Source organism: Gymnoscopelus microlampas (assembly GCF_963454915.1).
Source record: "Gymnoscopelus microlampas genome assembly, chromosome: 14".
In the NCBI taxonomy this organism is placed as follows: domain Eukaryota; kingdom Metazoa; phylum Chordata; class Actinopteri; order Myctophiformes; family Myctophidae; genus Gymnoscopelus; species Gymnoscopelus microlampas.
The window spans coordinates 5832520-5845226 of record NC_139951.1 but is presented as its reverse complement, the minus strand read 5'-3'; the positions used below and the strand labels follow the sequence as shown (position 1 = coordinate 5845226).

The 12707-nt window shown below is 41.6% G+C and overlaps 1 protein-coding gene across 1 annotated transcript in view; it reads right to left on the bottom strand.

Annotated features, from left to right (window-relative positions):
- The window catches only part of nrg3b (neuregulin 3b), a gene marked incomplete at both ends in the record, with an annotated part of 427460 nt that overhangs the window by 23259 nt on the left and 391494 nt on the right, over nucleotides 1-12707 (bottom strand). Inside the window, 2 exons of the mRNA XM_084077627.1 lie at nucleotides 610-736; nucleotides 5175-5277. Coding sequence (XP_083933753.1) covers nucleotides 610-736; nucleotides 5175-5277 — 230 coding nt within the window. The remainder of the gene's footprint in view (nucleotides 1-609; nucleotides 737-5174; nucleotides 5278-12707) is intronic.

Below are 12707 nucleotides of genomic sequence, written 5' to 3'. Positions count from 1 at the left end.
TGTATTTAGATTTGTATTAACGCAAGAACAATGGCTTCCATTATTGCATTGCAACTTTCCAGGAATAGAATGCCTGCAGTTTCTATTAGCTTGGATTCCCCATTGATGATGTCACTGGTAGACGGGACTCTGAACTGTCCACAGCCCTCCTCTGAGACACAGACCGAGTAGGAAAAAATGGTACCATTTAATCATGAGCATTAGTGAAGACCAATTATATGAAGATAGGCTGAAAATGGGTGAAGTCATCCTTTAAAGTACCAAAAGTAGAAAGTACTCATTATGCAGTATGTGCCATTTCACACGTTTTAAAATCTTGGCCGAAATGTATATATAGGGCTGAAGTGGTTAATGTATGTTTTCTTATAATAATCAAAATCTATAAAGTAACTAGTAACTAAAGTTTTCAAATAATTGTAATGGCGTAAAAGTATACTATTTGCCTCTGAGATGTAGTGGAGTAGAAGTTAAAGCATAGCAAAATGGAAATACTCCAGTAAAGTAAAAAAAAAAACTCAAAAGTGTACTTAAGTACAGTACTTAAGTAAATGCACTTAGTTACTTCCCACCACTGCGCAATAGTAAATAATGTTATAATAGTTAGTGCACCTTGTGGGCCTGTAGGCTGTACTGAAGCCTGGGAGTAGATTTGGACATGAGTCCAGAGGTGCTGATGCTGCAGTCTCTCAGGATGCGGCTCTCCGAGAAGTGAGCCCGGAGCTTCTCCCTGTGTCTCCTGGGAACAAGAGAAACACGCCGTTACACCGTCTCCAAAGAAGTGCACGCTTCACACAGAGTTTACATAAGCCTTGTCCACACACACACACACACACACACACACACACACACACACACACACACACACACACACACACACACACACCCAGGACAGGATTTATAAGTGTAAACTCCAACAGGACATTAATATTTCACCATCCTTTTCCACAGGCTTGTTTCAGCCAGTGTTGATTTTGACAGCAAATGTTGGTTTAGTTTTAGTCATATTTTAGTCATCTGAAATGTTTTAGTTTTAGTCGACTAAATATCATAAGATTTTAGTCGACTAAATCTACAGTTGATTAAGTCGACTAAAATGTATTTTGGCGGTGCCTCGATGGTGTCATAATGGCTGATTTTACACTTGGTTGCATGCTGAAAATAGCCGATCTACAAGCTCACACCGCGTCGCGCTGCGACGCGTTGTGAGCTTGTAGATCTGCTATTTTCAGAGTGCCACACCCGAGCGCAACCAGACATAAAATGACGTAGTCTTAGTTCTACTGGATCTCTCTTGGATCTCCACTCGTCTCTCCCTAACATTAGAGACTAGTTTCTATTTGTTGATGAAATCGTCAATATATTTAGTCTTAGTTTTAGTCATCATAGCTTAGTTTTTATCTATTTTATTTTTATCTTTTTGTCAGTGAAAAAACGTAGTCGAACATTTCGTCATAGTTTTAGTCGACGGAATCAACACTGGTTTCAGCTTTGCCTCAGCTTTGGGGGTTTTACTTTGTATAGACATCAAGCCAAAAAAGACCCGACATATTTTGTCACAAACAAAACAAAAGAAACATGAAATACAACACATCAAATGGTCAAAGTTAGAAATACTCAAACTCCCAAACTCAGGTATTGTACACGGTTTGAACTGAATGTATCCAAAAGCTCTTTGAGTTGCTACAGAGGTAGAATTACAAAACAAACTGCCTTTCAAAAGTGAAAAATGTAACCCAGCCAATTGTACCATGAAATATCAATGACAATGTGCCTGCATTGAAGCATGACCGTGTAAAGACTAACAACAAATGTTTATCACAACAAACGAGGAATAGAGGATATCGTCTCTGTCGGATATTAAACCTCATATGTCCAAAGCTTTTCAGTTTGTGGATGTGCTACTTTTGGTGCGTTCGTGTGATGCTGTAGTATGATCGAGTAGGGCATACATGGGCAACTGGCGGGCCGGGGGGCCACATGCAGCCCCCACCTTCACTTAATGCGGCCCGCAGGTTAATATGGCAATACTGATGTATTATTGATTTCAGCTGTTACAATTCCAAACATGCAAACATGACCCATTGATTCATTACTTCAGTCTATATTAGTAGCTTAATGACTAGTATTAAAATTCTATTGTCTTTTTTATATCCAATGTATTTGTATTTAAGTTCATAAAGTTAAGATAAGTATAACTACATGCATTTGAAATTAAATAAAAATGTTACTTTTCAGGATTCCAATTAAAAAATAGCAGATCTACAAGCTCAAAACGCGTCGCACTGCGACGCGTTTTGAGCTTGAAGATTGGCTATTTTTGTGTGACATAGAATGGTAAAGCACGGCATTGATTTACTAATAGAGTTAAAATACGGAGATAAGAGGTATCTGCCCGACAGTATAATGCAATGTGGCCCCTCTGGAGTGAGTGTGGAAATATAGTGGCCCTCTCCATCGTCAAAGTTGCATCACCCCTGAAATAGGGCATTCATTTACGAAAAAAACACAAGAGGTTAGAATATGGAGATAAGTGGTTTCTGCCCGACAACAACGATATCATAAATCCTGTTTATCTATGCGGGCATTTGATGATAGTTCAGTGTGCGGTGGGCGGTGGCTCTTTAAGCTTGCACTGATAAGTTATCACCCTCGCTCAGTCCTATTATCACTCCCCTCGCCCCAGGCTGTTATGTGATAATCAGACATTCACACAGTTGTGTGATAATAATAGATTCACACAGTATATTGGGTGATAATTATTAATAATAATTGACATTCAACACAGGATAGCGTTGCCGTCACGGTGCAAACCTCACATGTCCAAAAGCATTCCTCTTGTGCGACACTCTTGCAGTGGTGGAAAGTAACTAAGTACATTTACTTAAGTACTGTACTAAAGTAACATTTTAAGGTATTTGTACTTTACTGGAGTATTTCCAATTTTCAATACTTTTACTTCTACTCCACTACATCTCACAGGCAAATATTGTACTTTTACTCCACTACAATTATTTGAAAACGTTAGTTACTTTGCAGATATATATTACTAGTATAAAACATACATTAACCACTTTAACCCTAACCCTATGGTATACCTAGGCTATTTGAAAATAGCCGATCTAAAAGCTCACAACGCGTCGCGACGTGTTGTGAGCTTGTAGATCTGCTATTTTCAAACATTTTAGCACTTTTACTTTTGGTACTTTAAGTATATTTTGATACCAATACCGTTGTACTTTTTTTCAAGTAACATTTCGAACACAGGCCTTTTACTTGTAGCAGAGTATTTTTAGATTGTGATATTGCTACTTTTACTTAAGTAAAATATCTGAGTACTTTTTCCACCACTGCGCTCTTGTTTGATGAAGTAGGGCATTAGTTTACGCAAAAAAAAACAAAAACATACAAAGTTGAAATTATGGAGAAAATATGAGGTTTCTGCCCGACAGCGATAATATGTGATAATAATTATTAATTATATATTCACACAATAGAATGTGACCCACTACGCATTAATGCGTTTTTTCCAGCTCTCCAGTAAAAATTGCGTCTCCGCAATCTGTATTTAATCATTTTTGGATGATTTGATCCGTTTTTGGTCCAAAAGTTATTAGATACAGATTTAGAATCTTCACATGGGTATCCATCATTTATTTAAAAGTCAGAACTGAAACTGCTGTGTGAATATGAAAATAATTAATGAACATCAAGTTAGTTTTAGTTCATTATTTCACAGGGGGAGACTCGCCGCTCGTGTTCAATAAAATCCGTTGATCATTTCAAATCTGTCTTTTATACGATCATGCGGTAACATTACAAGAACCCTCACTTGTTCTGTTGTGTCAATTCCAAATTAAAAGAAATACAGCACTTAATCTAGCTTGGTCTCGTGCCCAGTCAGTTGTGTCATCTGTGACAGGAAACTGTGCCAGTTTATTTGTGTATTTTATAAGACAAACTTTAACCAGCATGCTTGCATACAGCAATTAGGCCGCTTGGGGGAAGAAAAAAAGTTTTCCATTTCATAAATTGTTTTAGTAGAATAGAAAGCCTTTATTGTACTGGCATACAGCTAAATTAAACTAGTAACTAATCACTAAACTTGTCACTTTTCCTGTTATGTCAATTCCAAATTAAAAGGAAATAAAGCACTTCATCAAGCGTTGTGTATCACTCAGTGGAAGGAAACCGTGGCAGTTTCTTTTTGTATTTTATGAGCCAAACTTTAACCAGCAATTACAAGCAGCGATGCTTGCATAATTAGGGCATACTTAGACTGCTTGGGGGGAGAAGGATTTTCATTTTAATTTAATCTAATTTGTTTAGTAGAATAGAACGCCAGCTCTATTGTCATTGTACTGGCATACAGCAAAATTTAACTAGTAACTACTAGTTATGTCAATTCTAAAAATCACAAATCGAGCCTTGTCTAGAGCTCAGCTTTGTCTTATGTGACAGGACACTTTGCCAGTTTCATTTTGTATTACATAAGCCAAACTATAATCAGCAATTAACTAGTGATACTCCCATAGGCTAATGGACTCTATGCACAGTGGCCATATTGGAAAGAAATTGGGCCTCTCTGCCTTACGTCCTTCACAGGTGTTAGCAATGGTAATGATTAAGGCTCTGTTCCATTCATGGTCAAACAGAGCCAGGGCGCTGATATTGTGCATGTTGGCTCACTGGAAACACCCTGCTACACCAGTGGGTCTCAAAGTGTGGTCCAGGGACCCTCATGGTTCCTTGAGGGGGTTCCCAATGGCCCCTTACAGGTGTATGACTCTGAGAGTGTATAAATGGAACCAAATGGACCCAGAGGGGTCCATTTGGTTCCATTTGTACCCTCTCAGAGTTATGGGGGTCCTTGAAATTAAAAACATCTGAGAACCACTGTGCTACATGAAATGGAACAAAGCCTTCATTAGTATCATTGGTAACACCTGTGAAGGACGTAAGGAAGAGGCCCAATTTCCTTCCAATATGGCTGCTGTGCATAGAGCTATTGGGCAGTTTGGAAGGGGATCTTTTTTTCCTTCATATTACTCATTGAAGAATAGAAAGCCTATGAATTGGTATTGTACAGGCATATAAAACAATTAAACTAGAAACATTGTAGCACGCTGCCTGAGGCCGTCTCCAGCACTGGCGCGCTGCCAGCTAGCATCACTCACTTGTTGCGACGGTAGAGAGCCATGCACGCCACTCCCAGAAGACAGATCCCTGAGGCGATGCTGAAGATGGACAGCACCTGCCTCTGGTAGGTCTCACCACTCTCTGCAGAAGAGACCCAGGAGAGACCAGACATGCTGTTAGTCAATTTACACTCTCACACAAACCATGGTGGGCTGTGTCAGTGGAGGATTGGAACGAAAGACATCAACATATTCAACATGTATGCATGTATGTATGTATGTATGTGTGTGTATGTATGTATGTATGTAAATGTGTTCACGGCCACATAGCACAGTATAAAAGAAGCAGTCATGCTGTCAGTAATGCCATTATTCTAAGCTTTGGCAGGGATATTAGGGTAAATGTAAATCCAAAGCGCTTTACCAAGTGCATTACATTCACCCATTCGCACATACATGTTCACACAAGGCACCGACCTGCTCATTGGGAGCAGTGAGGGGTTCAGTGTCTTGCTCAAGGACACTTCGACACGAAACCCAATAGTAATAATAATACTAAACTTTATTTGTATAGCACCTTTCATGACATGAAAAGTGGCTCAAAGTGCTTTACAGAGCAAGAATACAATTACAGAAAAAGTACAACCAACGTAACAATAAAGCATAAAAGGAAAGCAAAAGCATTAAACAACATTAAAATAAAAGCAAAAAAAGGCAGTGATTCAGGCAAAACAGTGAGGACATGAATAACAATACAGAGAGGGGGCAGAGTATGGGAAATGTGTTGTTTTAATATCAAATTGATGCAAAAGTTTTGTTTTCACTAGTAAATTGAAGGTAGGGTATACAGTATAGAAACATTTTGGTTTGAGTTTCAAACACTCAGATAAAGAACAGAGAGGTCTATGTGCTCACCTACATGAGTCTCCAAAATGTGTGTCTCCACTATCTACTTTAATTACTAACATTAGGCTACAGTGTCTTGAAAAATATTATTTATTTAAGGGAAATAAATAGAGGGTTTTTTGAGAGACAACATCATTGTGAAAAGTGATAATATATGGTGGTGTTGGGGGGTAGTACTGCCTTGCTCTGTGCAAAACCAGTAAGGAGCTTTAAGTAAAGCAACGTACAAAGACAATTTGTCCCATTCACTCGAAAGAAGTCCTATAGTGGAACGTTCCACACTGAACATTCCCATATGGAATCTGTCCTACACAGAGGATTAGACAGTAGATTATATCCAAGTTGGAATGTTCCACTGAGGACTTCTTTTGAGTGAGCATGAATGGTACAAATTCTCTTTGTTCCTTGCTTTAGTTGGTGACAATTGCAGCTGCTAAACTGTGTCACACAGGGACATTGCCCAGAGCAACAGCCAGGCGGTCACATTGAGATTGACAGTTACAGAAACACATTTAGATCTGCTGTAGCCACATAGAAAAGCATCCCCTGCTGTTGTTGAAGATGGGGCAATAGGCTCTATGCACAGCAGCCATATTGGAAAGAAAGTGGGCCTCTTCTTCCTTCCTTCACAGGTGTTACCAATGATACTAATGAAGGCTCTGTTCCATTCTGGTCAAACAGAGTCAGGGTGCTGATATTGCGCATGATGGTTAACTGGAAACACTCTGCTACACCAGTGGTTCAGGGACCCTCATGGTTCCTTGGGGGCTATAAATGCCCCCTTACGGGTGTGTAACTCTGAGAGTGTACAAATGGAACCAAATTAACCTGTAAGGGTCCATTTGGTTCCATTTGTACACTCTCAGAGTTATGGGGGTCCTTGAAATTAAAAGGTTTGAGAACCGGGCGCATGTCGCCTTTCCAACATGTCGCCTTTCCGACGCTAACAAACCCTATACCTAACCCTAACCGCACGCGGAAGCCACTAGTCGGAGTGGCGAGATGTCGGAATGGAGAAATGACCCCTTGAGAACCACTGTGCTACACTAAATGGAACAGACCTGTCATTAGAATCATTGGTAACACCTGTGAAGGAAGTAAGGAAGAGGCCCAATTTCCTTCCAATATGGCTGCTGCATAGAGCCCATTCAGACACTTCTGCACCAACACGACAGAAGTGGTGTCACACCAGTGTAACAGAGACAGACAGTAGGAAAGCTGAGAGGGAGACAGTGTAGGAGAGACAGAGAGCTGGAGAGCTGAGAGGGAGGCAGTGCAGGAGAGACAGACTATAGCAAAGTTGACAGTGTAGGAGAGACATTGTGTACATTGTAACATGCAGAGGTTATTTTGAATACTTCATATTTTGTTACCATCTAATTTGCATAACTATATTTCTATGGACTTCTCTTCACAGTTACAAAGTGTTCTGTGAAATAAAAACCAACAGTCATTAACAATTCAACAGCTGTTAGAGAGGAATAGCATACTTTTGGCTTTTATTAAAGCCCACTTGACAGCAAACATTTTCCATAATACTATGACTGTGAGACCAATGTACATTCAAATAAAACTGCAGGCTTGCAGGTTGGACAGATTAAGTTATCTGTGCACAGCCAGTCACTACCGGTTTTCCCTTTTTCTCTCTTTTGCCCTCATACATTTTGGAGTGTCATAAGTAGTCGTACATAGAATTTCACTTCTGCCCTGACAGGCTCATAGGTGTGAAACATTCGCGTGACAATTCCGTCCTCAAGTTTGGATGTGAATGTTCCTGACAGTAGAGAGTAGGGAAATGTACATTGCCAGTGGGTAGCAAGGTGAATACACAGTGAAGTGCATTAAAGTGGAGCCTGCAAACCTGAAGTCAAGTTTTTATCAAAGTGTCAAACTAAGTTTCGGCCCATAGCGCATCTTCATCAGGTCAAACCTGCTCAACCCTATGAACTGGAGCATTGTTTGAGGTTAAGATAAAAAAATCTTCCTGTCTGTAAGAGCCAGCAGAACTGTACATCTGGCCTGTAATACATTTTCTCTCAATCGTCTGTAAATGGAGACAGATTCCTATGACTCCTGTCTTTCCTTGTTGCAACTCATTTTTGGCAGGTTATAAGTGATAGGGGTGGATGTATGATCCTTCCAATCAGGAGTTTATTGGGTCTTTTTTCCCCTTCTATCTTTTTACTTCGCGAGGTATAGAGCTATGAAAAGGAGGGGACTGGTCGTCTAAGGCAGTGGTTCCCAACATGTGGGTCGGGACCCCCAGGGGGGTCGCCACATGATGTTGGGGGGGTCCCCAGATGACGGTGAAAAATGTAAAAAAAAAAATGTGTACCTAAAAAGGAAAAAAAAGGAAAGAAAATAAATGAAAAATATTTATCTGTGGAACCGAGTCAAACTAAATGTAATGCCTCACCTCCTACAATTCCAAGTGCTTGTCAGGGTGGAGGGTCCCGAGTTCAAAAACGATTACTTGGGGGGGCTGAAAAGGTTGAGAACCACTGGTCTAAGGCCACGATGCAGTGGTGTCTGATAAGAACGTAACCCGAGATATCCGACGCGCGCGGTTCGAAAAAGTGGTTCGGGGCAACTAGTAGCTCAAGCCAAACAAGTATGGGTCTGGATCCTGAGTATAGTTTTGAGAGAGAGCCATTAGAATCCCGATGATAGGAGTCCTGGAGGTCCGTGTCCTGTCCTCTGTCCTTTCCCTGTGTCCACTTCTCTGTCATGTCCTGGGCTTGAGGGGAGAAGCGACTCTCTGGACCGGCTTCGAATGCTAGCAATACATTGAATGGGACATTATCACGTTTTTTCAGACCATTCATTGGACGAAATCAGGCGATACTTACCTACCCTGAGGCAGAGCAGTCCCTACAACATGATTTACGGTTCCGTGCCTATCGGTACGTAACTCAGACGGTGCTGAGTAGGCTCAAGCGAACTGGTGCGGAACGTTGCGGAACGTTTCCGAATGTTGCGACTGGTCAGTATGTCCTGATAATGGCCAATGAATGGTCTGATAAATCGTGGGTAGGTCAGTATGCCGCCTACTTTGCCCATTCAATGGTCTGATAAAACTTTACAATGTCCCATTCAATGCATTGATAGCATCCAAATCAGGTACTCTTTGAGGCTCTGCAGTTTTTCTTCCATGCAGTACTTCCAGAGCGTGCTTCAGCTGCGTTGGCCTGTGGAAGATGCAGCGGATTATTTTTCTTTTTTTTTGGGATGAATGAATCATTTCCTCCGCAGGTAGGTAGCAACCTCCTCCGAGGCTAAATACGGGTCATGACGGATTACAACTACTTCCTGTTGGCCCCCATCTGGCAAACAGCTCAGACAGACGGTTGATAATTGCTGTGGCTGTCACTGTGCTATAGCTATTAGCTCCTGCCACATGTGTAATACAGCTCTGTCACTGCGCTATAGCCATTAGTTCCTGCCACATACAGCTCTGTAAGCAGCAGAAGATGGTTCTAATGAGCTGGAGCTTTCTGTAGGTCTCTATAAATAGCCATGTGTTTTTCCACAGTCCATCAGGCTATGCTGTTAGTAGTTGTATTGCAGGTTTCTCACTCGGTACATTGTGGACATTCGGCTTGTTATGCAGCAGAGGATATCCTCATCCATCTTTTAGCAGCACAGTGCCACAGTTTAGTGTGCGTTGTTCCTTGATGGTCTTCATGTGCTGGATGGAGCGGCCGATGCTGCAGTGCAAGGCGAGTACAGACAGTGAAGACGTTATTTCAGCTGCTTGGCAGCTACTGTACACTGTGTTCCCTACTAGCCCTGCTATTCTGAAATGAACCATGATGAAACCGTCTCCATTTTCCAACTCTTTTTCTGTGGAAGTCACCGGTGGCATCTTCTGAAGGGCTGCCACATTTGGTCCATAGTATAACGATGTAATTCAAGACACACTTTTTCCTGTTAAGCCAAAAGTTGTACTCTTTTTCTTTTTTTCTAAATTTTTATCCCACGATTTTTGTAACCCATTTTTTTCACCCAGTGTCAACGCCTAAGCTGTAATCCTGGGCGCTACTCTCCCTCTGCCAGCCTAGGGAGAGCCCCAAACTGAGCTCATGCTTCCGTCGATGCATGAGGAGTGAGCAGCTGCCACTGGTAGGACGTAGCGCGTGGAAGGAACACGTTATTCCAACCAGTTCCTTTCCCCTAGGCGCCCCAGCTGACCAGGGGGAGGCAGTATAGAGACCAGGATTACTACATGTTTTTTTGAAAGGGTACCTACCACTAGGGGACATAGGGAGAACATGCAAACTCCACACAGAAAGGCCCTTTCGCCAACCCCACCTAGGGTATATGGGCACCGATGACGCGGAGGAGAGAACCTAAAGTTGTACTTTGACATAATAGGCAATAGGCTCTATGCACAGCAGCCATATTGGGAATGAATTGGGCCCCTTCCTTACTTCCTTCACAGGTGTTACCAATGATACTAATTAAGGGTCTGTTCCATTTAGTGTGGCATAGTGGTTGTCTTATTTTCAAGGACCCCCCATAACTCTGAGTGTACACATGGAACCAAATGGACCCTTACAGGTCCATTTGGTTCCATTTGTACACTCTCAGAGTTACACACCCACCATAAGGGGTCATTTGGGAACCAAACTAGTGAGCCAACATGCACAATATCAGCACCCTGACCAGAATGGAACAGAGCCTTCATTAGTATCATTGGTAACACCTGTGAAGGAAGTAATTAGAGGCCCAATTTCTTTCAAATATGGCTGCTGTGCATAGAGCCTATAGTCTAATAATATTTGCATAGGTCAAGTGCTGGATAGCAAGAGTGCATGAAACAATGTCAAAATATACATCCACTCGCTGGAACGCAAGCACCCTTGTTTATTATTTATGTCTTACTCAGACTATAATTTTGTACGGGTCAATGTGAAACCACCAGAACCCCTGGGTTTATCTGCAGGTCGGGCAGGTGAGGGTCAACATAGTTATACATTTAACTTGAATTAATTTGTACAAAGTTCTTTCTGCCTATTTTGCACTTGTGAGAGAGAGAGAGAGAGAGAGAGAGAGAGAGAGAGAGAGAGAGAGAGAGAGAGAGAGTGAGAGCTTCCATATGCAGTAGACTATATAGGCTACTGAATATGTATTCACGCCTCTCTCCATGGTGCTGAATAAGCACATTGCCAGAGGCCAGATCAACATACAGCACAGCCCAGGGGTGGGCAACTTATTTCAGGCATGAGATCTACTTATATCCGTTTGAGTTGGCATTGCATTGGAACCGGCTGCAGGGCTGGTAGCTGCTGTATGGTGAATCACCGCTTTGACCTGAAAGCCTTCGTGTGAGAAAACACAGACTAAACATGTGTGAATGGAACGCATGATGTCATGAATGATGAATAGGGGGCGAAAGTAGAGCTTTTGTGGGGCATTCCCCACCCTGTGTCTGGGGTTCCTCTGGTTGTTACGGAAACAAGTTTGAACGGGGACGGTTCAGTGACGGTGACGGTCCAAAATGTCCCGGCCTCTTTTGTGTCCTTTCAGCAGTGGTGGAAAGTAACTAAGTACATTTACTTAAGTACTGTACTTAAGTACGATTTTGAGGTCTTTGTACCTTACTTGAGCATTTCCAATTTCCAATACTTTTACTTCTACTCCACTACATCTCAGAGGCAAATATTGTACTTTTTCTCCACTACAATTATTTGAAAACTTTAGTTACTAGTTACTTTTCAGATATACATGATGATATTATGAAACATACATTAACTACTTTAACCCTATTTTATACCTAAGCTATTTGAAAATAGCCAATCTACGAGATCACAACGTGTCGCATCGCGACGCGTTGTGAGCTTGTAGATCGGCTAGTTTCAAACATTTTGGTACTTTTACTTTTGGTACTTGAAGTACATTTTGATACCAATTCTTTTGTGCTTTTTTACGCAAGTACATTTTGAATTCCGGACTTTTACTTGCAACGGAGTACTTCTACATTGCAGTATCGATAATTTTACTTAAGTACAACATTTGAGTACTTTTTCCACCACTGACATGATGTCATGAATGATGAATAGGGGGCGAAAAGTAGAGATTTGTGGGCATTCCCCACCGTGTATGCGGTTCCTCTTGTTGTTACGGAAACAAGTTCGAACGGGGACGGTTCAGTTCTGGCGACGGTCCAAAATGTCCCGACCTCTTTTTGTGTCCTTTCAGTGGCAAAAAACGGCGAGCGGGCTCCTCTCGTGCAACACAACAGAAGGTTGCGGTGACCTTCTTTAACGTTACTGTTCCAGCTGTGTTTGTGAAAAAAAAGACCGCCGTGTTGCCACTTGACATTTCACTTTGCCTTCACATTCGTTTCCCTCAGTTCACCGCCAGCATCGATTTGAGCATTTCTTTCAACGTAGGACCAGAGCTGAGAGTACGGATGCACAATATTGAGCTGGACATCTGACGGTACACTGCCACTGGCAGTGTACCGTCACTGGCAGTGTACCGTGGAATAATTATTAATTATTTAACTCCTGGCCGTCAATGTGTTAACTTTATTATAACAACCGTCTTTGTGAAAACAGAGTGCTGTGTTGTTGCTTGACATTTCACTTACTTCACCTTTATTTTCCTCAGTTCACTGCCAGCATTTTTTTTGTTTATTTCATATGTCAACGGATAGGAATA